Here is a 23,101-nt window from a genome sequence, read left to right as displayed (position 1 = left end):
TCTCCTCCCCTGACGGAAAACCTGAGGCCCAGCATCCCAGGAGCGGTCCGTGCAGGGTGGCCCCGATCAGTGGGGAGTGTGATTTGCACAGCCACTACTGGCAAGGTGGCATATTTTGGGTGATGTGGGTATTGCCCACCACGCACAGTTGCTGGGAAATGCTACAGACAACTTCTCAAAAGGAACTGCCCTGCTGATTTCTAAATAAGTTCAGTCTGGGTTGTCTGTGCAGTAAGCCACATGTTAAGTCCCACATTCTACTGCTTGCTGTGGAACTCGGTGCTGACTGAGGGGTCAGAATGGCCATCAGTAACAGGTGAAAATCCTTATAAGTGCTCTGTGAGGGAGCAAGGCCCGCTGGGAGAGGGCCCGTGTAATTCTGGCTTCTACTGCCAATGCAGTGACTTTTCCATGGGCTTAATCTCTGGCTCAATTCAAGTTTCCTAATGGCCTACCATGAACTTCCAAAGAATTCATGGGAAAGGAAGGTGGCTGCTAAAGGAAAATGAATCTCTGTTCCAGAATCTGCTGTGAGTCAGGAGCAGGAAAGTGACAGGTAAACATGCTTTTCTTGCTACAAATAGCAACACTAAAACTCTGACTTAAATATGAAGGGAAATGTATGATCTCTCAACACAAATTTGAGGGGCAGCTGGGCTTCAGGCATGAAAGTTACAGTTTCATTCCTTCTATCTGTGGAGAGAATAAACCGGCCCCCTCTTTGTGAAAGGAAAGCTGCTCAGGTTCTTTAGAGGTAATGGTTACTGAGGGCTCGGGTTTGAAGACTAGGTCTGCCTCATTGAGACTTACCCATTAGTAATCATTACTCAAGATTCACAAGGCTCCCCACCTCAGCTGAGGGCATGTCATAAAGATGACAGTCTTCTTAGGTTAATTTAAGCATGCGGGCAGTTTTTAATGCAATCCTCATTAAAAATGCCAACAGCATTTTATCTGGAGCCAGACAAGTTGATAGTAAGGTCCAGCTGGAAAATAGTATTTAACAATAATGGGAAAACCATGACCATGAAAAACAATAAGAAAATACCTTGATACCTACCGGGAATCCTAACAAACCCTGAAGGCTGTGTGGGCAAAGAGCCTGGCACCGGTGCAGGAGGAGAGGAGTGGCCCAGCGGAGGAGAAACTAGCACCCAGGAAGAGACAGCATTCGGCTTCGCCGCTGGAGCCGACGGCGCAGGGCTGCAGGTGTTGAAGCCGCTCTGCTGCACAGAGGGCTTCGGCGTGTTCTGCTTCTTGGTTGTGTTGAAGCTCACACAGCCTAGGGCCCTCGTCCTGGCTGGTAAACTTTGCAGCCTTGTATGTTCTCTGTAAATCACACGAGTCATCTTGACATTCACCGCATTTTCAGTGACCTTAAGAACCCGCTGGCCCACTTCTCTCTCATATTCACCTGCTGGCCTTGTTTAATACCACAACTTAATGGACAGAAGAGTTGGTCTGTTATTTGTGTTCCTCCAGTGTGGCTTTGGGCTAACCGACGGCACTTTTCTCCAGCTGCACTTGTGAAGCGTCCTGCGCGTGGCAGGAGGTATTTCCCTAGGTCCTTCCTTTTTTTGACCTGATTAGAACATTAGATTGGTCCTAAAATACAGAAAGAAATTTCAGCTCATAAGATAAACGGCGCATTGTCAAAAAGATTCTGAAAGACTATGTTTAAACTGGTCCTGTCAAAAGGCTGCCTTGAGAAGGGATCGTATTAATTAATGGCGTGGTTTCTTGCTGACCCTCAACCAGCGGGGTGGTTATAAATGTTGTCTGTTCGTCTTACCTGTCCTGCGGCCCCTGTAGTCCAGCCATAGGAATAACTAAATGTCCTGGGGAAAACCCTACCCACCTCGAGGAGCAGGAAAGAGGGGGAAAGCCAAGTGAGGGACGGCCCCTCCTACTCACCTCTGACCCCTCGTGCTGCAGCCCACTTTCTCCAATCTGGGGCCAGGACCTCCCTCCCATCTTACGGTGCCTGGTCAAGACAGAGGCACCCTTGGTGGGAGACAGGCAGCCTGCCTGAGGCCAAACAGGAGGCCTTGGTGAGCCAGACCCCCTTCTCCTTCAGCTCACGGTGAAACTCCGACTTGTGGGACTCCGACCTGCCCTCCTTGCAAGTGAGGATACACCCCCTGCAGGAGTGTGCCCCGGCTGCCTCAGCAAAGCGCCACAGACCTGACAGTTTAAACAAAAGAGCTTCATTCTCTCGCACTTCTGGAGGCTAGAAGTCAAGGTCAAGGTGTGGGCAGGGCCAGTTCCTCCTGAGGCCTCTCTCCTTGGCACACGGACCCCATCCTCCCCGTGTCCTCACAGGGTGTCCTTCTGTGAGTGTCTGTGTCCTGATCTCCTCTTATAAGGACACCAGTCTTATAGGATCAGGGCCCACCCATGACCTCATTTACCTTCATCACCTCTTTAAAGGCCCATCTCCAAGTACAGTTAGGTTCTGAGGAACTGGGTGTTAGCACTTCAACATACGAATTCTGGGGGCACATAACAGCCCTGACGACCCCCAAGCTCCGTTCCCAGCAGAGTCGACTGGAGAGAAGGTGGAGACGGGCAGATTGAAGTGACCGTGTTAGTTGCCACCACTCTCAAGGCCTCCCGTGGATGTCGGGGACTCGGCACTCTTCACTCCTATAAACAGAAGCATCCAGAATACAGCTAGAGGCAACATCTCTGCCCAGAATACATGCAGGAAGTGTGAGCCGCTCTGCATCCAAAGGGCATGACAAAACAGAGTGCTCCCGTGCTGTTGGGACAGACCCTGCAGCAGCCAGACACGGGCCACCCGGGAAGGACACAGTCCTCGTCAGGGCCGTGGCCCATTGGGACTGAAGGGCTCCCGAGACTGCAGGCCCAGCCTGCAAGCCGCGCATGGCTCTGTCCCCTGTGTCACTCAGAGGCTGGCTGGGACAGAGGGAACTCAATAGGAAGAATTGTGCATCAGGTAGCAGAGAGCTGAAGGGGCCAAAGGCTCGTGTCGGTATCACAGAGGCAGTGACTAGGGGGTCAGCTCATCCCAGGGCTGTGGGGAAACGGGACAAGCTGAGAGGAGAGCCCAGGCGAGCCACAGCTGAAGCCTGCGAGGAGGACTGCACGATGGGGGCGCGCGACAGACCCGTGGAACAGGGTGCTGCCCCCCGGAGCTTGGGGGGGCCTCTGCAGAGCTGGGATTAAGACCTCTGAGGGCAGCTGCGGCTGGCCGCTGCTGGCATCTTTGAGGGAATCCCACGAGGCTAGGAAAAACAGCAGCGTGGAACCCACCGCTGCTGCTGGCGTCACCCCGTTGCTGCTGGGGTGAAGAAGCACCTGTGGCGATGCCGGCAGGGGCAAGACGTCCTCCTTCCCCTCCAGTCTTGCAGCTGCTCTCCGGTGCTCCCCAGGGCAGAGCGTGACGCACAGGGCAGAGCTGGTAAAGCGGAAACGTCGTCCGCAGAGTCTGAGCTCCGGCCGCACAGAGCAGAGCTGCTCCTGCCGCCAGCAGCGTGTTCGCAGAGTGAACAACAACTTAGAGGAGCTTATGATGAGGCGTCAGGGAGAGTCTCCAGCCTGTCATTTCACAGAAGACGGGAGGGGCGGCAGCACCCGTCACCGGAAGTCACGTGGTTTAGGCATTTGCGGTACAGAAGTTAACCTCAAGTTTCCTTCCGCATCAGCACAAGGGGGCCGGGTCACTTTATCGACGTGATCTACAGGGGCTGAAATAAAGGGCGCAGGAGAAGTTCGTCTAAGATTCCTGTTCGAGGACTTGCTAGAAGTCCGTCCACTTCTCTGAGCACTTCATCCAGTAGAAGTGGTTATGACATCATGGCACCGGAGTAGGGGCTGAGGTTTTCACGTTACCTACCGTTTATGATTCACACTGTTTACCTGATAAGACACCAGCAGGCAAAAGTACGTGAAAGTGTTTCACAAATACTGGAATTGCACCCTGGACGCCCAGGCTTAGTCACCATTGCACCTTGTAATATTTCCTACGCAGACATAAACAATTTTCGGTATTGAAATAGAAGCAAAATAACTCAGTAATTGCCACTTCTTTCTTCTTGTAGACAGTGTTTCTTGCTCTGGGTCGCACATTCAGAGTGTGTTTTATACAACGTATGTTTTAAGTAACACCTGGGAGGTGCTAAATATATATTGAACAGCAATAGTAAAGGGACTTACTCATCTTACGGAAATACTAATAACCTCAGTGGGAGACTGAAATTGATATTAATAACATATGTCTCCAACGAAGTGTACAGAATCCTGCAGAAGTCAAGGGGTATTAGAAGCTACCAGACATTGTGGCACATCCTCCTAAAGCTTCACTTTAGTAAAAACTTTGAAGGAAATAAAGCTCTTTTTAAAACAGTAAGGGTAGGTCAGACACTGAAATTATAGAGTAAGATGAAAAATTTCATGTGGACTTTCAGATAGAATAGACTTTAAAGAATTTTACCCTTGATTCTGATGTCATATCTCCAGGTCCCCATGTCTGAGTTTATTCTTCTCTGCTATGCGGGACTTTATGAAGTTTTGGAAGTGGGGAAGGAAACTTAAATAAGTGAACAGTTTGTATTTTTACATATTTGTGGGTTTAGTGCTTCAAGTGATAGGTACAGAAAGAAGGAAACATCTAAGGAGTTTTCCAAGTAAATTCTTCAAGGAATTTGCTCCAGTGTGTCGATAAGATGTCTGCATTTAGCACTGCCAGTCACTATGAGACTTCACACGTGGTGTAACAGTTCCTCATCTGATCACATTCTTTGAATAAAAGCCGTCTGTGCAGTAAATGCAAGACTAAACCTCAAGACCACAGATGGACATAAGTTTCCTATTTTTAATATCTTGATTGATATAGCTTAGTATGTACAGAATAACATATAATAATATACATGTGTTGTAATAATTCAAAGACTTATAATTCTTAATTTTTAAATCCATGCATTCAGAGAATCAGGGACATAGCAGACCACAAGCAGTTTTATTGTCCAAGGTCTTTTTAAAGTTTTGTATAATGGCTAGATCATATAAACACTGCATCATTTAATTGTCTTGCCTCATGGTTATATAAAAGTGTTCATTTGCGGAGGAGTGAGGCCACCTTTTACCATTCTTCTGCTTTCTCATTAGTTACCAGTGTTGGCCTCACGGCAGGTATTTACATACCCATGAATAATAGCAGCTAGCAAATTAATCAATGATCTCCCTGAAGTGCACGTGTTTGGTGAATGTGCCTTCACAGTCCTTGGTTACGAAACTATATTTAAGAAGTCAACAACTTCGTGACAGTTGTGTTACTCTAATTTCATGATCTGAGGATAAAAGTCTTTGTTCAGCAACATTTGAATAGATTCCATACAAATGGAACCCATAGTAAATAAGCAAGTTTGACAGATTCTGTGGAACTAGTAGATATTTCTGTGTTGTGAACAGTTGCTTTAAAATAGAAGGAGGTATTTGATTTGACTTTTAGTTCCTGTTCCAAGTTGATGGCTTGCATTTTAGAATAAACTCGCCAACTGGAACATTTGCCTTCTCAGTGGGTCTGGTGTGTGCGTGTGTGGTTGCCATAAAGAAAACCATAAAGCCGTACTGCCTGGTCTTGCAGATGCAGCTGTGTACTTTAATATGTCTGGAGACAATCTTTTGTGGCCAAATACTGGGACACACACAGTAAGTATTAGGGTATACTTCCTAGGACTGTAGGATGGAATATTCGAAATGGGGACTCTTCCCAGAAACTTGCAATTATGGTTTCCTATTCCCCAGATGTCCCCATTGTGACTTCTTATTCATTGTTTCCTGTCTGTTCTCAACCTGCCTATATTGATTTATCTCCTCCCTCTCATCTGCCTGGTTTGACTTCCCTGGGACGAGGACAATAACCATGCTGGAGTGGATTTTGTAAAGAAAGGGCACTTTGTGGGCCAAGTCCGTGGCTGTTAGGTGCAGAGTGAGGAATGGCAGATAAATTGGATAAACGGGGTCCCCAGTACTGCCTGTGGAGACTCGCGTTCCTGCCCGGAGTGCAGAAGTGAGATGCTCATCTCTGAGGACCGCCCTGGGGAGCTTGAAGGCTTGTCTCTTCCAGGTGGTGCCGGGTGAGGATGGGGAAGTAGGTGGAGCTCGGGGAGACTTCCTGGCTGTGCCGGCCTCACAGTCACTGGTGCCTGGAGAAGAAGTTCTTGAAGGCGCTGTTGTAGTTTTTGTTGAAGGCCGTGTAGATCAGGGGGTTGAAGAAAGAGTTGGAGTAGCCGAGCCACAGGAAGACGCTCTTCCAGGTGGCGGGGATGTCACAGGAGCACAGGGGGCTGACGAGCTCCGTGGTGAAGAAGGGGATCCAGCAGAGCACAAACACCCCGATGAGGATGCCCACCATTAGGGCGGCTCTCTGCTCCTTCTGTTCTCTCCATGTGGCCCCTTCTGTCTGGAAGGTGACAGTGGCGTGGCGGACGGTGAACAGCATCTCGGGCTGCTGAGCGCAGGCCTTCACCTGGAAAAGGTAAGCAGAGGCTTCAGGAAGAGCCACCTCTTCACGCTGCTGGGTCTGGGCGGGCTGAGCCTAGACGCGGGTGGGTGTGAGTCCCGCACGTCCACTTCAAGAGAACGTCCTCAGTTGTCCGGTGCAGGGACCGGGCAGCATGTGGGGACCACCCTCAGCTATGAAAACGTGCTGACAGAGCTGGGTGTTTGCTTACATCTTAAAAATGGAGGGAAAATAGGAACGTCTGCAACAATGCAATGACGATGGAGTCCCTGTTGCCATCTGTTCAACAGGGAACAACAGAAATAAGCAGGTCATGCAGTGTATGCAATTTATGACCGTGGAACACGAGTAATCAAAGCCCGCTAAATCCTTATCACACCCTGTACACGTGGGACCCAGTATTCCAAAATCTATAACTTTCTGGGTTTCTGTGAATCCCCTCTAAAAAGTTAGAATTTTCTAGAACTTTTCTTCTGGTATAAGGTTCCTACTGCTGTGCTTCCAGAACATATTCTACTGTTTGGGACAGTTCACTCACCAGGATGTTTATCTCCCTGTTTATTGTGTGTTCCGCCCCCTCCCCCGACTTCTATGGAAAACAGAGGCTCTAAACCCACAGTCCCTCCACCTAGGTTCTCTCAGGTCCTCTGGAAGGCAGGTTCCCACTGAACTACGTTCTCCAGCTTCATTTCACATCCCTTCTCTGAGGGGGTGGAATTCCTGAGAAAGGAAGCTCTTTCCTCCGTTCCAGCCCTATTTTTTAGATCTTTGGGGAACTGGAATAAGGGGTGTCTGATGATGAGGCCCCCTAAATATAAGGAAATTGCAGTGGGCTGATTTGCTAAGTGAGCAAATTAGTTGCTCCAGTCACAATGTGGGACAGTTTCTGGGTCGGTCAGTCATTCACTAGTGGTGAAACTACCCTGACATTAAATCCTCTTCTTCCCAACTCCAGCCTTCTGTGACCCCTGTATGCTTGAAAAGGAGAGTTACCCAGCTCGCGCCCCAGCAGCACACAACCTTTTAGGCAACGGACTAGGTCAGAAGGTCTGTCTCTTTAATCTAACCCATGTAACCAGTTCATGGCTACATCTATAAATTGGAGTCAAGAGGAACTAACTTCCCTATTGTATAGAATAACTGAGCTGAAAATAGGAACACTATAATTAAGGGAATGTTAGCTCATGTATGAATTATTAAATTTATGTGATAGCCTTCCTGTCATCTGTTTGAAAAACAGTGAAACCCCAAGCATTATACAATTAAACAGAAGATCGTGAATATTGAAACAAATAGTTCCTTTTTCTGCAACTCTTAAAAGCACATATAAAATAAGAAGTGAAAATTTCTCTCTCCCAGTCTCACCCTGGGATGGAACCATAGTTACCTTTCTTATTTATTAGTGTATATCTGGGAATGCATTTCAGGGAGTTAATTTATAGAAATGCAAACACAGTTTTAGTTTCATTTTTCAGCATAAAGAAAATAGGGAAAACTACCAATTTCCTTAATATAACTCAATCCCAAAATGGCATCAAGGCAGCCATTTCCTAAAGATGGCAATGGAAGAATAATTCTGGTCCTGACTCTTAAATCCCTAAGAAATTCTCCTTCCTTTCAGACCTTTTCGCTGGTAAGACTGGCCACTCAGGGTTGTGACGCCATTGTGACCACCCGTTAATTCTCTATAGCACACCTGGTGTAAAAGCGGAACATTTAAACCAGACTCAAAGGCCCTGGGGTAACAGTAGAAATAAATACAGCAACACATAACTAGATATTCTGACTTTTGAGCTATGACACACTCCAGGGAATCTCTCCACCCCTCCCATCCCCGCTCCCTGTCTGCCTTCCCTGTGGTCAGTGCCTTTTCAGGTTGGCTCCAGAAGCCCATGCTTAGTCCTTTAGGTACTCAAATTCCAGTTGCAAGACACACTGAGCCCCACGATTGGACTCCCAGTGTAAGACCAGTCTCCTGTGAAGGGTGAGATCCACCCCCGGTGCTACACGTTCTATTTGTAGGAGTTTGCTACTGCATAATGGAAAAAGCTGCAAGGTTTCCATTCTGAGGAGCCGTCTTCTCTCCTAATGATTGACACTAAGAATGTCTGCCTCTTTTGAGACTCTGCTGGTACCTTCAGACACAGTCCTGACCTGTATCCAAAGGGGCTGCCGTATCAGAATGTAGCACAGTACCTCATCGTTCGTCCGAGAGACACAGGATCACAGGGCTGTTTGTTTTCCAGGTGTAGTGTAGGATATGAGTACTTCTGTAGCCCAAGTATTATAAGACAGTTTTATGGAAACCCATCACTTCAAATCATGGTCCTCGTGAGGGAATGTGAAGTGCCGTTAAGCGTGGGCCTGCTTGTGCGGGTATTTGGCAGTTGTACTGTGAAATCCTGGATTCTTCCAGTATAATGTACCCAGGTTCTTATGAGCTGTTCCCAAACATAGCATGCGTTCATAGTATCTACAAGAATTTTCCACTGTGTGATAGTTCTAATGTTGCATAAGTGTACTCTTAAAGACTTCCCAGTTACTTTATTCCTAAGCTTGTCTTCAGGATGATTTCTCTCTGTCAGTAGGACCCACAGGCATTCTATCCACGGTCCTTTTCACTGAGTTCTTAGCACAGCAGTTTGGGAGCACATTCGCAGGGCCCCTTTCCAGCAAAGAATCTAAATTCATTTTTAACAGTTCTTTTAATGTTCCATGGGGTCTCCTCCCACTTCTTAGAATTCTATTTTGAATTCAAGTTAAACCTTTTTTACTAAATACATTGTTTTTATGGTTTGCTTTGAATAAGGAATTTTCATAGGTTAGAGAACTCCGTGTTTCTCAGAAAACCACACTCTCTATGGCCTTGATGAGAAATGTTGAGCATTTTATGGGTCCCTTTCTTGTGTGGCATTCAATACCAACTCACTTGGTGAGAGTGTCATTGGTCTGAAGTGGCTCTTCTGGGACAGCAGAGGCTCAGCTGGGAGGAGGGGCTTTGCTGTTGGGGAGTTTCAGGCTCCCGATGTTGGTAGGTGGTTGATTTGGTTGCTCACCCTATGGCTTTCTGACTTACAGACTCCTTAGCTCTTTGCTCATCGACGATTGCAATAAAGCACTTAATCAAGTCTGGAGAATAGACGCTATTGATTACTATGTCAATTACTCATCATGGTCATTAGTAGACTCACAGAAAGAGAGGTAATGGGGCAAAAAAAGTGAACATTCAAGCCAAATTGTTCCTTTCCAATTTATCTTTGAAGTTCTATATCATTTAAAGCACAAACCTCACAATTTAAGATTCACATGAAAAAATTTTCTAAGTGAACACTTAGCCTCACATCTCCAAATAAGTGAATTTCGGGGTGGGGGGACATGTACCTATGAGTTAGACTTCTCATTCTTCCAAAATGGTTATGTGTTCAATCATAATCATAATAATCATAATCATAGATGTAGCCTGTTCCTCTATTCCCTCAAACTCTTCTGCTTCACCTCCCTGTTAATATCACAGATCATCAATAGATTATCATCAGTAGTGGGTATTGAAATTAAGGGGTGAAGACTCTTACCTTGGAAGTGTGGCTTCAGGTGATTTGCAGGTGAGACCAGGTCATTGTCACAATGTAAGATGTACTGATGAGTCAGGATGTTCAAGCTAGAAATGATCTTACCCATTTAAGGAGGGCTCCACCAGGGGCAGAATAAGAACATTCCCACAAACTTAGCAAAAGACCAACTATTCTGTAGCTGTGGTAACAAAGAGCCTTGCTACTTGTTTAAACCCCTTCAGTGGATCAAGGACAATGCAGCTCTGTGAATATACACCTGCAAACCAACCAGTTGGTGTCAGCCCTCACTTCTGAAAGTCAGCCAGTTAGGGCAGGACTCGCCCCAATAAGTGCATCTCTGAGCTGCAGTCAACCAACAGCAGTCTCACATAGTAACCCCACTCTGGGGATGTCAGCTCACTGCTCCCCTGAATGTCCTCCAGTCCCTGAACTCAATGCTGTCCCCAATCCCCATAGATGATGGGCATTCTGCTCTGTCAGACGGTACCTGACAAATGTAGCTTTCTCTTACTATAGTAAGGAGTATTTTTATTTCAGATACTATGTGGTGGTTGTATCATCCTTGGACATCTAGAGAGTCCACTGAGATCATTTTGTGGATCCTCCACAGGGTTCTTGGACTGCAGGTGCCTTCACTGTGCCCCAGACTCCAGTTGCCTTTGGATCTGCAGATGCGCATCATTCTCAGTGAGCTGAGTTCCAGCCAGCTCCACTGGGCTCTTCTCACTCTGTGTATTTTGTTATACAAGAATTTGTAACCAAGTGTGTCTTTGAGTAAGATCATTCAGCTTAGGTCTTTGTATCAAGTGACTAGACCTTTGTTTGAGAGGTGCACCATTTGGTAATTGACTTAAGTTTTTGTGTAAGGCTATTAGATCTCTTGTCTTGGAGGTTTACCATTTAGTGAAAAAGTTTATGCCATAATCTACTGACTATATTGTTGTTTTCGCTGTTGTTTGTCTAAATATGCAAAGCTTTGTTTTCATAGGTTTGTTTGTTTGTTTTTTGTGCTGGAATACTTTTTTTTTCTGTTGAATATAAAAAGGATTGTTCTGTAAGGCATTGGCTTGATAAGCTCTAATCCATTCCAAGGCAGATCTGAAGGCTAATGATTTGGGGACTGTTAGACTTATGACCAATTTGTGAAAAAGCAATTGATCAAACTTTGCTTTGGGTTCTTCACAAAACTTAAGTGAGGGCACTCGCTATCTTGTCAATTTATGAAAAAAAATGTCACCTTGTCTAGTTGGTATTCCAGCTCACTGGATTGGTGGTCATATGGCCCCTTCTTGGCCTCTGGTCAAGGATCTGAGACACCATTCACAAGCACAAACTGTTGGCCAACTGTCGTGGCCTTTTTCTTGTGTGTCATGGTTTGTCTAAGTCAAAGTCGCAAGCTTCTCCTTTGTGAACTTCTATTTCCTATTTTAAATTGCACTATAATGCTAATTCTTGCACTTCTCTTGATAAATGTGAAAGAATATTTTTTTTACTTAATGAGGAATTTCTGAAAGTCAAAATCAATAAATTAACATATTTAAGATCAACTCTAGAAAAATTAGAAGACAAACACTAAACAGTTGAGAGTCAGCTTCTTTAGTTGTTCTGCTAAGACCTTAAAACAAAATTCTAACTCTAGGTTAGTCTCAGAGATTTTGTAACTTTCCAAAACCTCCCCACCTTGCACATCTACATCTCCCATATTTCTACTCAGCTTTACCTGACCTCCTAAGTGAACTATCCTTTCTTCAGGGATTTGCTCAGGAAAAACAAAATCACATTGTAAAATTGTCAGACAAGAAGTCAAATCTATAGAATTTCAATTAAAACCTTGGTCTAGAGCTAAGATACAGGCTGTAATTAAGATTTTTTCTAAACTTCAGGGAGAAGGGCAAAAAATTGCTGTAGAATTTGGACTTAATTTTAAGAGTACTGAACAAAATTCTCATTGTCCTGGACTACAGATCAGCAGCAACTAGTTAATTAAAATCTCCCTCAGGTGTGGAAAAGTATTTAAAGCTAGAAGGATAGAAAAGAGAAGAGCTATATAGCCCAGCTGTGGACATTTAAAATATAAAAATATAAAATACATAAAGCAATTTCAGAAGGCTTTCTTTTAAGAGAAGATTAAATAAGGATTCAAAATTATAAACTAAGTATAGAAAATAGACTTCAGAAAACTTTCAAGCAGTATTCTGATGTAAACCCAACAGCTGAAGTATAATCTTGTCCTGTCTTTCTATAAATGGGCTCAAACCTGAATTAGGGAATTTAATAAGAAAAAATAAATTTAAATGTGAAATTGCCAATTTAGAAAATATCCAATATGGGGCTAGACATTTCCAGATATCCTTAGAAAGTAAATAATACAAGATATGGCTCTCTAGATAAAACATTCAAAAGCACCTCTGTTTTCAAAGATTTGGGAGCCTAGACAAGAACACCTGTAAATATTGTCAGCAGAAGAATCCTTGAAAGAATCAGTGTCCCCTGTTGGCTAAAAATCAAAATGACAACTATCTAAAATCTGTCCAGTGAAGTCACTCCAAGGGAGATATTATCACCCAACAACTTCCTGTCCTTCTAAACTTCTAAGGGGGGTTGCCTATAATTACAGATGTACAGCAGTACAGCTTTCTTGTTTATATGGGTGTCACCATAACTACCATTATCCCCACAGTTATAAAACAATAGATCCTTCACCCTAAAATTTTAAAGTCATCTGAAAAGGAAACATGCAAATCAACTTGTAATACGTTTTAAAAAATTGAAAACAGAAAAGAATTCTTTAAAAAAATGATTGGTTGTACAGATGCTGAAATAAGATCATGAGAGACAAATTTATGGTGTGGCTATTTAAAGGGCTTAAGGGAAAGTAAACCTTAGTTAATACAAAAATTCAAGCAATGAAAATCTTTAACAATCGTGTGTGCCAACTTGTAACTGATATTTCAGGATCATTATCAGAATATTTTAGTTTCTGTAACACAACTGCAAATTTAATAAGTAGAACCCGCTTCCAGATAAAATGTACTGCCGTCCTTACACATTATCAGATTACAGCTGGTCTGTACATGAAAATGTGTACACTGTATATAATTCAAGACATTACTGAAGAAATAGCAATGATCCTGGAGTTCTTAAGGACAAAAGACACCACAGACAGAAGGATTAATTAGACAAGAATGCATGAGAGTCCAGATTGATTCTTCCTAGGTTATCATGAATGTGCCTTTTTGTACCAATGTGAAAATGCTGGGCCATGCTCCAGGTGGATTAATTCAACCACATGACACCTGTCTAAGAACTATTGCCTATTGAAGCCCACCCCTTAATTCAGAAATCAAGGTTTTGCCTCCTTGCCTCAGAGAAATTACAGGCATCAATTAAACTAGTGTCAGCACATCTTCAGAACTTATATTAAGCCTTTGAATCTTATGTTACCATATGTAGTAAATCCCCATTGCTAACTGAAACCAGCCAACATTTTCCTACTGATGGGTTAACTGTGATTCAGTATCTGTTGTCCAGAGCTTTAAATGCTTCTGCACAGCGCTGTTCTGACAGACGGATATGTTGATTGATGTGCAGTCTGAACATCAGATGTCCACAGACGAAACTTCACCTTCAAGGAGAACCAGCAACAGTGGTGAAGATTTGGACAGTCTTGATGGTCTCTCTTGAAGCTTTGGCTGAATGAGACCAAGATCGGGGGATGAGAACTAAACTGAGGGCGGGTCTGAGTGTCCTGCAGCCTGGATCCAGCCTTGAACGTACTGTCGGGCAAGGGCAGCTCCTCTCAGGGGACTTGGTCTTGCAAGCCCTGCCAGTCCCTCACTTCCGAAAGTCAGGCGTCCAGGGATGGACTCACTCCAATAAACTCCCACTGGAGTAACGCCCAGCAAACAAAGCTGCTCATACAGATGAAGTCCACCCACTCAGACCTTGAAAGTCCCCCAGTCCCTTACACTAGCAAGGCATAAATCCAGCTCTGTCTTCATGTCAGCTCTTAAGTAGTGGTTTCATCAGACTTTGTCAAGCGTGCAAGGCCTGCCTCTTGTGTTTCCTGTTTTCATCTTGGTATCTGACAAGGGTTAGGCTTTCAGTATGTATTTGAATAAAACTCTGAAGATACAGAACAGGGAAGAAGCGTTGTGTTTCCCTAGGTAGCATAGCTAGTTGGTGGTAAAACTGTATTTAGAAACGTTGGCACCTGCTACCGCTGAGAAATCAGGAAGCCTGTTTTTTTTTTTTTTTTTTTTTTTTTTTTTTTTTTTTTTTTGCGGTACGTGGGCCTCTCACTGCTGTGGCCTCTCCCGTTGTGGAGCACAGGCTCCGGACACGCAGGCTCAGCGGCCATGGCTCATGGGCCCAGCTGCTCCACGGCATGTGGGATCTTCCCAGACTGGGGCACAAACCCGTGTCCCCTGCATCGGCAGGCGGACTCTCAACCACTGCGCCACCAGGGAAGCCCCAAAGGAAGCCTGGTTTTTAATTAACCCTTCACAATAACATGAGGACAGAGGCAGCGCCACATTTTATGCAGAGCCCTGGGTCACTTAGAGGCTTTGCAAAGCCAAGGGACCCATTTTTGAAAGTTATCCGGCAGAGAAAGAGCATGAAACAGTGCTTTTCTTCTGCTCTCTCCAGAGCTGAGCAGTGAAAACCGCTCTTCCTTCCACACTAAGCCCTCTGAGACAGAAGTATAATTGCTTTTCCCTTTTAAAGTTGTTTAGTATTAATTATAAATTGTGTTTACCTGGATAAGCGCCCTGGCAGAAGAGGGTCTGTGTAAGGAGGGCCTTGGTGGGCAGCCAGCCTCCTGTTCCTGACCTGGAATTGGGGTGGATGCACACACACATGGACACTCCAGGAGTTTGGTGGCACTCTTACCCATCAGCACTCTTTGTCCAGTTTAGAAATCTAACCGGTCAGGGTTTCCCAAATTTGGCACTATTAACATTTTGGTCTGAATAGTTCTTTGTTGTTCAGGCTGTCCTGTGTGTTGTAGCACGTTTAGCAACACCCCTGCTCTCCACATGCTAGATGCCATTAGTACCCTGTCCCCAAGTCTTGGTAATCAAAACCATCTCCAGGCATTCCAGATGTTCCCTGCGGTAGGGGAGGGTAATTTGGGTGAGACTTTTGTTCTAGATAAAAGGACAGGTGCCCTCTGACCCCCTTTTCCTTCTTGTTTCTAGAATGATGCCCTCCCCTTTCTCCCATACCTACACCTCTGGTTCCTCTAAGCTTGACTGACTGGTTATACTTGGAATTAGCTGCTGACTCGAAAAATACAATCATATTGCAGTGTTCCCAGTGCATGTCTCTCTCAATAGACCAGACTCCGCATAGGCAAAGCTGATGTCTTTATCAGTCCTTGACCCCTTGCAGCAAAAAGCCTGCAGTATGTGCTCAGTGCGCTTAACTGAACTTCCTTTGTTGTCCCAGAGCCAGTAACAGAAACGGGTGCCGCGTAGTATTCTGACCTAACTTAAATGTGTGAATCAGGTTCAAGGGATCACCCTCGGCAATGCGTGTGGTAGGGGGTGGGCAGCCTGCACAGCCGGCGGCTTCATGTGAACCCTTATGGTCCCTGAATCTTGAATCGTAGGGTCAGATTACCAAGAGAGAACAAAAAGCAGGAAAGCGTGGATGGAGAGAAGATGAGAAAAGAGCCCTCACGGGTGCTGTATCGTTGCCGTACCTTAAATGCCACTTGTAAAGAGCTGGGGAAGTGTCTGCCTTAGCGTTTTAATTTCCTCCTGCAGCTTTAGTCATGTCCCGGGAGGCAAGCAAGTGGTCCTCAGCTGCACGGACAGTCTGATCAGGGGTGGGGACGGGCCCAGAAAGTAGCACCACAGGCAGTGGGAGCACATACCAAGGGCAGGCTCCGAGACAGGTGTAAACAGCATCTTTAATCTTGCGTGAGGAGAGGAGGATGCTGAGCACGGCAGAAACCCAGGAGACACCACACTTTGCAAGATTCATTGGCAAGGAAAGAAACAGACTGGGTTGAAACACCAACCTGCTCTGCCTGATGTATGTATGGCAGTCTTCCTGCCAAGTCAGATGACCGTCCCTCCCTTCCCACCTCCTCAAACACCCCCCACTGTAAATGCAGGAAGCTGCACTTTTCTCTAGTGCAGCCCCAGACACCAACTTCCTCAGGCGTTCTAAAGGATGTTATAGATCCATAGAATTTTCAAGCCTAGTGGGACCCTGCAGAACTCTGTAGTCCAGATCCCTCATTTTATATATAGGGAAAGAACCCATGAGGGATGACCTGCTCCGTGAATCTGAGCAAGTCAGAGCAGAGTCTGTGATGCTTGCTTTCTCTCTCCCAGTCTACCTCCTTCCCTTCCCCACCAGCCCCCGCCAAAATACTAAGAAGTCCCGCTTTCTACGGATGTGTGGGGAGATGTGCTGGGGATGAGGCCTGTGCAAATGCAAGCAAAGTATTTTTAAGGCTCACGTTAACACCCACCTCCACAGCTTCGGATACGGGGGAGACGCTGTTGGCCTTCCGGGGGCCCACGCGGAACTTGGCCGCCTTGTAGATCTTCCAGTACACGAAGAGCACCACGCAGAGCGGCAGGTAGAAGGCGCCCACGGTGGAGAACACGGCGTAGGAGGGCTCGCGGCTCACCTGGCACTCCTCGCTGCCCTCCGAGTAGGTCTCCCCCCAGCCGAAGAGCAGCGGGGCCAGGGAGATGACGGCGGAGAGCGCCCAGGTGAGCGTGATCATGACGTTGGAGGTGCGCTTGCGGGCGCGGAGCGTGTACTCCAGGTGACGGGTGATGGACCAGTAGCGGTCCAGCGCGATGGCCGTCACGTTCCAGATGCTGGCCGTGCAGCAGAGCACGTCGCATGCGATCCAAAGCTGGCACAGCCGCCGGCCCAGCTGCCAGCGGCGCCCGGACAGCTCGTGCACCAGGCTGAGCGGCATGACCAGAGCGGCCACCAGCACGTCCGAGATGGCCATGGATGCCACCAGGTTGTGCGGGACGCGATGGAATGTGCGCACGCGGAGAATGGTCGCCAGCACCAGCAGGTTCCAGGCGAGCGTCGCGGCCACCAGGAAGCCCAGCAAGGTGAGGGCGAGCACGCCGAAGACGGAGAGGAGGGGCACACTGGCGCGCGGGTCTTGGGCGTCGAAGCTGCGGTTGGTCTCCAGAGGGGCGGGGGTGGGGAGGGTGAAGCAGGTGAGGTTCGGCGGCAGATCCATGTCTGGGCCAGGAGCCGGGCTCCGCGGTGTGCGGAGGAGGGGCGCTCGGGAGGAGGGCTGGTGACCACTCGGGCCAGTGGCGGGGTTTCTGGAGAGTGTCTGTGGAGCCTGCCCCGACCCCCCGCCAGCGAGCCTCCGTGGGAGACGGTGTGTCGGAGAGGAGAGGAGGGCGCTGGGCTGCGGGCCGCGGCGGCTCTGAAGCCCTCAGGGAGGGCTGGGAGGGCAGAGGCGGGGGGCTGTGACTCGCAGCCGGGGCCCGTCTAAGCTGTCACGTGACCGGGGCTCCTCGCCTCGGCGGAGACAGCAGTCTGGTCGCCCGGAGTCGGGCGTCTCCCGAGTGGAGAAGGAGCTGGGCGCCCCCGGAGCGTGTGGGCGCCGGGAGACGGGCTGGTGCGTCAGAGCGGCAGTTCTCACCGCGCGGCCTCCCTTCCCGCCCGTCGCCCGCGGCGGCAGCTCCGTGCTAGGGAAGCCACGCAGGGACCTGCTTTCTAGGTCCTGCCTTCTGCAGTTCGCCCGCCCCTTCCCCGCCCCGTCTGGGGCTGCGGCTCCGGCTCCGGAGAGCGAATGCTGGCGCGCCCACCCAGACCTGTCTTATCGAGCTGGGGATCCAGCCTACGTAAGGCATCAGCTGATAAGGCCGCCTCGCGCCCGGGCTCGCGGCGCCAGCGCTGGCGCTGTCCCCGGTGCTGCCGGCTGTCCCCGCCCCAGCGCGCTAGGCTCGGTGCTGTCCATGGTGCTGTCGCTTCTCTCCGAAATGAGTTCCCCTGGTGGAACAAGTTTACCAAAGAACTTTCCTTGAAACGTTCCTCTAGCCACCGCCTACCCACGTCCTTCTAGGGGTGGTCTGGATACCTTGAGCGGGTTCTTAGCTTTCCACAGGTCTTAACCTTTGCTACGTGTGTTCCGAGTTAAGGGTCTAAGATGATTTCGCTGGCTTTTTTTGCTCTGGATGAGTTCAGTGTGTGATTGCATTCTTACACAACACCTGGTCCTTCCCTTCAAGGGTTGTTTTCTTTCCAGGAGAAAAAGCGAGATAGCAGTTGCTGCTGCCCTAGAGGTGGCTGAGGTATTGGAGCTAGAACGTTTAACCCGTTTCCTCCGAGTCACAGAGAAGGTGCACAGTCTCCAGTGCGTTCTGTCACGTTTGCTTCTTGCAAAGGGGAAAGCTGGATACAAGTTGTCAGGAAAGCTCCATCTCACTCGCAAAAAGAGGGGGCACGTTTAACTCTTTCCCCCCCCACACACTCACATAACCATACACATATCCACAGTGATTGAGAAAATATCGAAAGTTCCTACCCAGAAGTTGTGACTTTCAGATAGACACATGATATAGCAAGATAAAATAAATTAAAATCAGGAAAGTGAGATGACAGAAAGGAAAGTAAGATGGCATTAAGCTTTCTTTTTTTAAAAGTGCCTACAGTGGGTGTCATGGAATCCTGTACATTTACAAGTGGTTGGCCACAAATTTGGTCGGAAGCTTTTTAGCTATTTGAACATGAGAAAAATGTTTTGTTACAAGATTCCATTTCTAACAGAGTAAAACAAGCATCAGGAGACTGTGCTGAGAGGAGAGAAGGTCCTCCACTGGAACCCAGAGGAGAGGACGCTGTTAGGAGATGTTGAAGAGAATGTTATTCATTAAATAAAGATTGTTCGCAGAGCTGCTTCACCAAGTATCTCTTAAAAACATCTGACAGTGGCTGCTCTGTGCACTGCTACTCTGTGTGGCTCTAGTCAAGGGGCCAACGTGCTCATTTAGAGCACATCCCCTTTTTGGAGTCACGGGACTAATTAGAATGAGATGTAAATGATTGATCCCCTTCTTTCGGAAAAAAAAAAAAAAAAAAAAGGTCTGAACAATTCTGCATTCCGTTTCCGGGGCCCATGACCAGGAGGAATGGATGAGCTGCATTTCTGGTAGTCAGGCCTTGATGATGATATCTCTCAATACAGATCTTGGAAGGCATCATGGGCTTGAAATTATATCCCATGCCCCCCACCCCACCCCGCCCCACAGCACTGCCTGGCACAGCTGTCTGTACTGATAGTGAAGTGAGTAGCTGTCCAATAAGGGACCGAGCCGGGGATAACTGAGGATACTGTGTGCAGATCAGAGCATCATAAACTTAAGAACTGAATGGAATGTTCTAACAAAGAAGAGATCCAATGGAGTATTTCCAGAAGAACCAAATTCTGTTGAGAAATTCTGGTTTATCTTCTTAAACAGACACAAAGGAAAAATCAGAGCATTTCAGCTTTTTAATCCTAAAGCATGGTCACACTTTCAGCTTGAAAAAATGCAAACAGGTGTAAAACTCGCATCTGCCATAAAGCACCTCTGAAATGCCAGTTTTGAGGAAAGCATTTTCTTGTTTACCACCTATAGGCTGAACTGTATCCCTTCTCTCTTAAAACTCACGTGTTGAAGTCCTGACCTCCAGTACCTCAGAATGTGACTGTATTTGGAAATAAGACCTTCAAAGAGATGATTAAGTTAAAAGGAGGCTGTTAGAGTGGCCCCAATTGAATCTAACTGGTGTTCTTACAGGAAGAGGAAATTGGACACAGAGAGACACCAAGGATGTGCACGCACAGAGGAGAGACAACGTGAGGGCACAGCAAAAAGGTGGCCATCTAGAGCCAAGGGGGAGACCGCAGGGGAAACCGCCCTTGCTGACACCTTGCTTTTGGACTTCCAGCCTCCTGAACTGTGAAACTGAAAGTCAATTTCTGTGGCTTAAGCCACTGCATGTTATTTTGATATGGCTGCTCTGGCAGATGAATACACCATCCAGCAAAAGATACTTGCAAAAGATGCAACCAGATAACTAAATAAGGTGACATGCTGTGTGGTGGTTTTACAGACATATTAACAAATTATAAGATACCTACTAAAACATGTCTTTATAAAACGTAGTTTGTGGCCATTCTGGCAGTAATTAGATTGCAGGGTCAATTGTGTATTGAAGTTACTTACAGTTTGTGATTAAGCCAAATAAGCATATGGAAAACTGCTTATTTTAACATTTTCTCATTTTCTTAGTGGGAAAGCATGCATCTGTTTCATTCAAGTAGGAGCTGATTCTTAACTAAAAGTTTGAAAGTAAGAAAAAATTGGAAACACAGAACAGAACCTTATTTTACCCCACTTGCAAGGATCTGATGGGTAAGATTATTCCTACCACAATTTTATGAAATCAGTAACTCGTTAAAAGGTCATTCTTATTATACAAAATCTATATTATATACCAGGCATTAAATAAGTGTCCCTGTATGATCATACCACAAAATTTTTGTGAGAAATTGTTACCCCTATTTTATAATTGAGGAAACTGAACCTTGGAGATAAGTAACTTGCCCCCAAATCACATAGTATTTGAACCCGAGTGTGACTACAAGCCTGTGCTCTTAATCAGTATGTTTTACTAAACTAATCTAATAATCAGGATTTCAAAATAGTTGCAAGCTAAACCCTTGTCTTAGTTGGTTCAGGCTGCTGTAACAAAATACCGTAGACTTTGGGGCTTTAAACAGCAGGAATTTATTTGCTCATAGTTGTAGAGTGTGGACATTTGAGACCAGCCTGGTGAGATTCTGATGAGAGAGGTTCTGATGAGAAAGAGAGAGGGAGAGAGAGGGAGAGAGGGAGGTCTTTCTCTGATAAGGCCACAGTCCTACTGGATAAGGGCCCCGCACTTATGACCACCTTTAATCTTCAAAATATTCTATGTCCAGATAACAGCCACATTGGGGGTTAAGGCTTCAACATATGAATTTTGATGTGTAAGGGGGTACAGTTCAGTCCATTTGCAGCCCTAAAAGACCAGTTACTGATAAGGGAATGAGCCAAACAATTTACAGAACTCAAGGTGATTTTCCCAATTTTCCCGAAGGTGGTAGAAGATAAGAATAGCTGGAAAAGCCTTTCCTAATATTGATCTTCTCTATATGCCAAACAGTGGCCAGAAAAATCCAGGCTTGCTGTTTTGTCAAGAAGAAAACAGAATTGTATTATGGATGGAATGACTAGTGTGCATTCAAGCTACAACTTAAGACATGGTGGTCCCCACACTGTTTTAAAAAATTGCTTACCCCTATTTATATATAAAAAGTCTGTTTTCTTGTCCATTTAACTCATTTCAGAGTAGAAAACAACCGTACATCACAGTGCACTGAAAGGTAGAGAAGGGGAGTGTACTGTCAACTGGGGGGAAATCCTGCTTTCACTGAGGATATCTTAAGCTCTATACACACTGTGTGATTAACACAGAAGAGTGTGCTAGTCACAGTCTAGACTAAATGTGATAAAGTGGCATTTTTTCCTTTTTCAAAGGATGAAAATATACAAATAGAAGTTATTTTCAGCTGAAACCCCTGTTGAGTGCCTTGCCCACACCTATGCACACGTCCTAGTTCGGGACTCTGTGGCTCCAGCAGCTGGAGCAGTACGCAGGGACTTGGTTAGAGTGAGCGCAGTGTGGCCAGGGGTCATCACTCAGCACAGCTCCAGGGTAGTAAATCTCCTGCTGCATTCTCTCAGCTTGAGCACACAGTGTTTTGGCCCCTAAGTCCATGTCTTCCTGAATCTGCATGTCTTCCTGAATCTGCAGAAACATTTGACTGCGTGAACTGGTCAAATGATCCCAGTCAGCCATAGGCAATTCATTAGGCTGAACAATTTCTCGGTCAGAAAACTTTCCTTGTTATTTTCCTATCACACTCAGCAAAGAGCCTGAAATACATTAGACTCCATAAATATTTGCTGAAAGAGGAAAAAAAGTTTTTTTAATTATCTCGTGAGTAAACTACTGATTTTGGCTTAAACATGGGCAGGATATCTGAGCAGAAGCATTGTAATGTAGAAATTAAGTTAACCTTCTTCGTGGGAACCTCAGAACAGTGATGCTTTACATTTTTAAAGCATAGTTATTACAAGGAAGGTGAAATGTTAGGAATGAATAGATGCTAACTTTTACTGAAGTCCTATAAAATAAGGTTAGGACATGGTTATGGAAATTGCACCTCTTGGGTTATATGATGTTCCTCCCATAATTATGGCAACAAGTCACAAGAGCAGAGTGGCAGCCAGAAGCCAATTCACAGAGAGCTATGGAGGTGGTAAAAAGGGCACAGTGACCTGAGAGGCTGGATAGATGGGCCATTGGCAAGAGCTTCGCTCTTAACTTAAGCACTCAAAACAAATCACATGTGGGTGGTTAGTAGGCCTGAAGTATTTAGCCTAATGAAGAAGCCACAACCCCCTGGTTTAGGTTGTCAGACCTAAACCACTTCTCAGGCCCAGAACCCATTGACCGAAGGAGAGGCCAGGTGCCTGTGATGAATGATCCTGCAACACAGTACTAGGTGTAGTCACTAGAAATACCCTCAGTCCTTCCCCCAGAGAACTTATGGCTGTGTTCAGTTTGCTGTGCATGGAGGAGAGGAGACATCCATCCTTAGAGGACTGATAGGCACAAAATCTGAGCTGACACTAATACTCAGGAATCCATAGTGCCGCTGTGGTCTCCCTGTTGGAGCAGTGGCAGTTGGAGGCCAGCTTATAGATGGAGGCTGGTCAGGGTCCAGCTCAGAGTGGATGCATTGGGTCAGTTAACCTCCCCCACACCCGGGGTTATTTCTCCATTCCAAGTATATAATTGGAATGCACTTAATGGTAGTTGGGAGACCTCCACATTGGTTCCTTGACCAGTGGGGTAAAAGATGTTTTTTTAAGGAAGACCAAGAGGAAGTCTCCAAAACATCTTCCCCAACCTGGCAGGCAAGACAGCAAACAACAAGAACAGCAGC

At 46.3% G+C, this 23,101-nt stretch overlaps 1 protein-coding gene across 1 annotated transcript; it reads right to left on the bottom strand.

Moving 5' to 3' along the window:
* Positions 1 to 6,160: 6,160 nt before the first annotated feature.
* On the bottom strand, positions 6,161 to 17,287 carry HTR5A (5-hydroxytryptamine receptor 5A; the record flags this gene model as incomplete). Its single annotated transcript, XM_082632828.1, has 2 exons — positions 6,161 to 6,493; positions 16,547 to 17,287. 2 exons carry the CDS (start codon positions 17,285 to 17,287, stop codon positions 6,161 to 6,163), a joined length of 1,074 nt encoding a protein of 357 aa, XP_082488954.1.
* Positions 17,288 to 23,101: the final 5,814 nt, after the last annotated feature.

The sequence above is a fragment of the Mesoplodon mirus genome (genome assembly GCF_964341445.2).
Source record: "Mesoplodon mirus genome assembly, chromosome: 9".
Lineage (NCBI taxonomy): Eukaryota > Metazoa > Chordata > Mammalia > Artiodactyla > Ziphiidae > Mesoplodon > Mesoplodon mirus.
The sequence above is the reverse complement of the archived record's forward strand: the minus strand, read 5'-3'. Positions and strand labels throughout refer to the sequence as shown.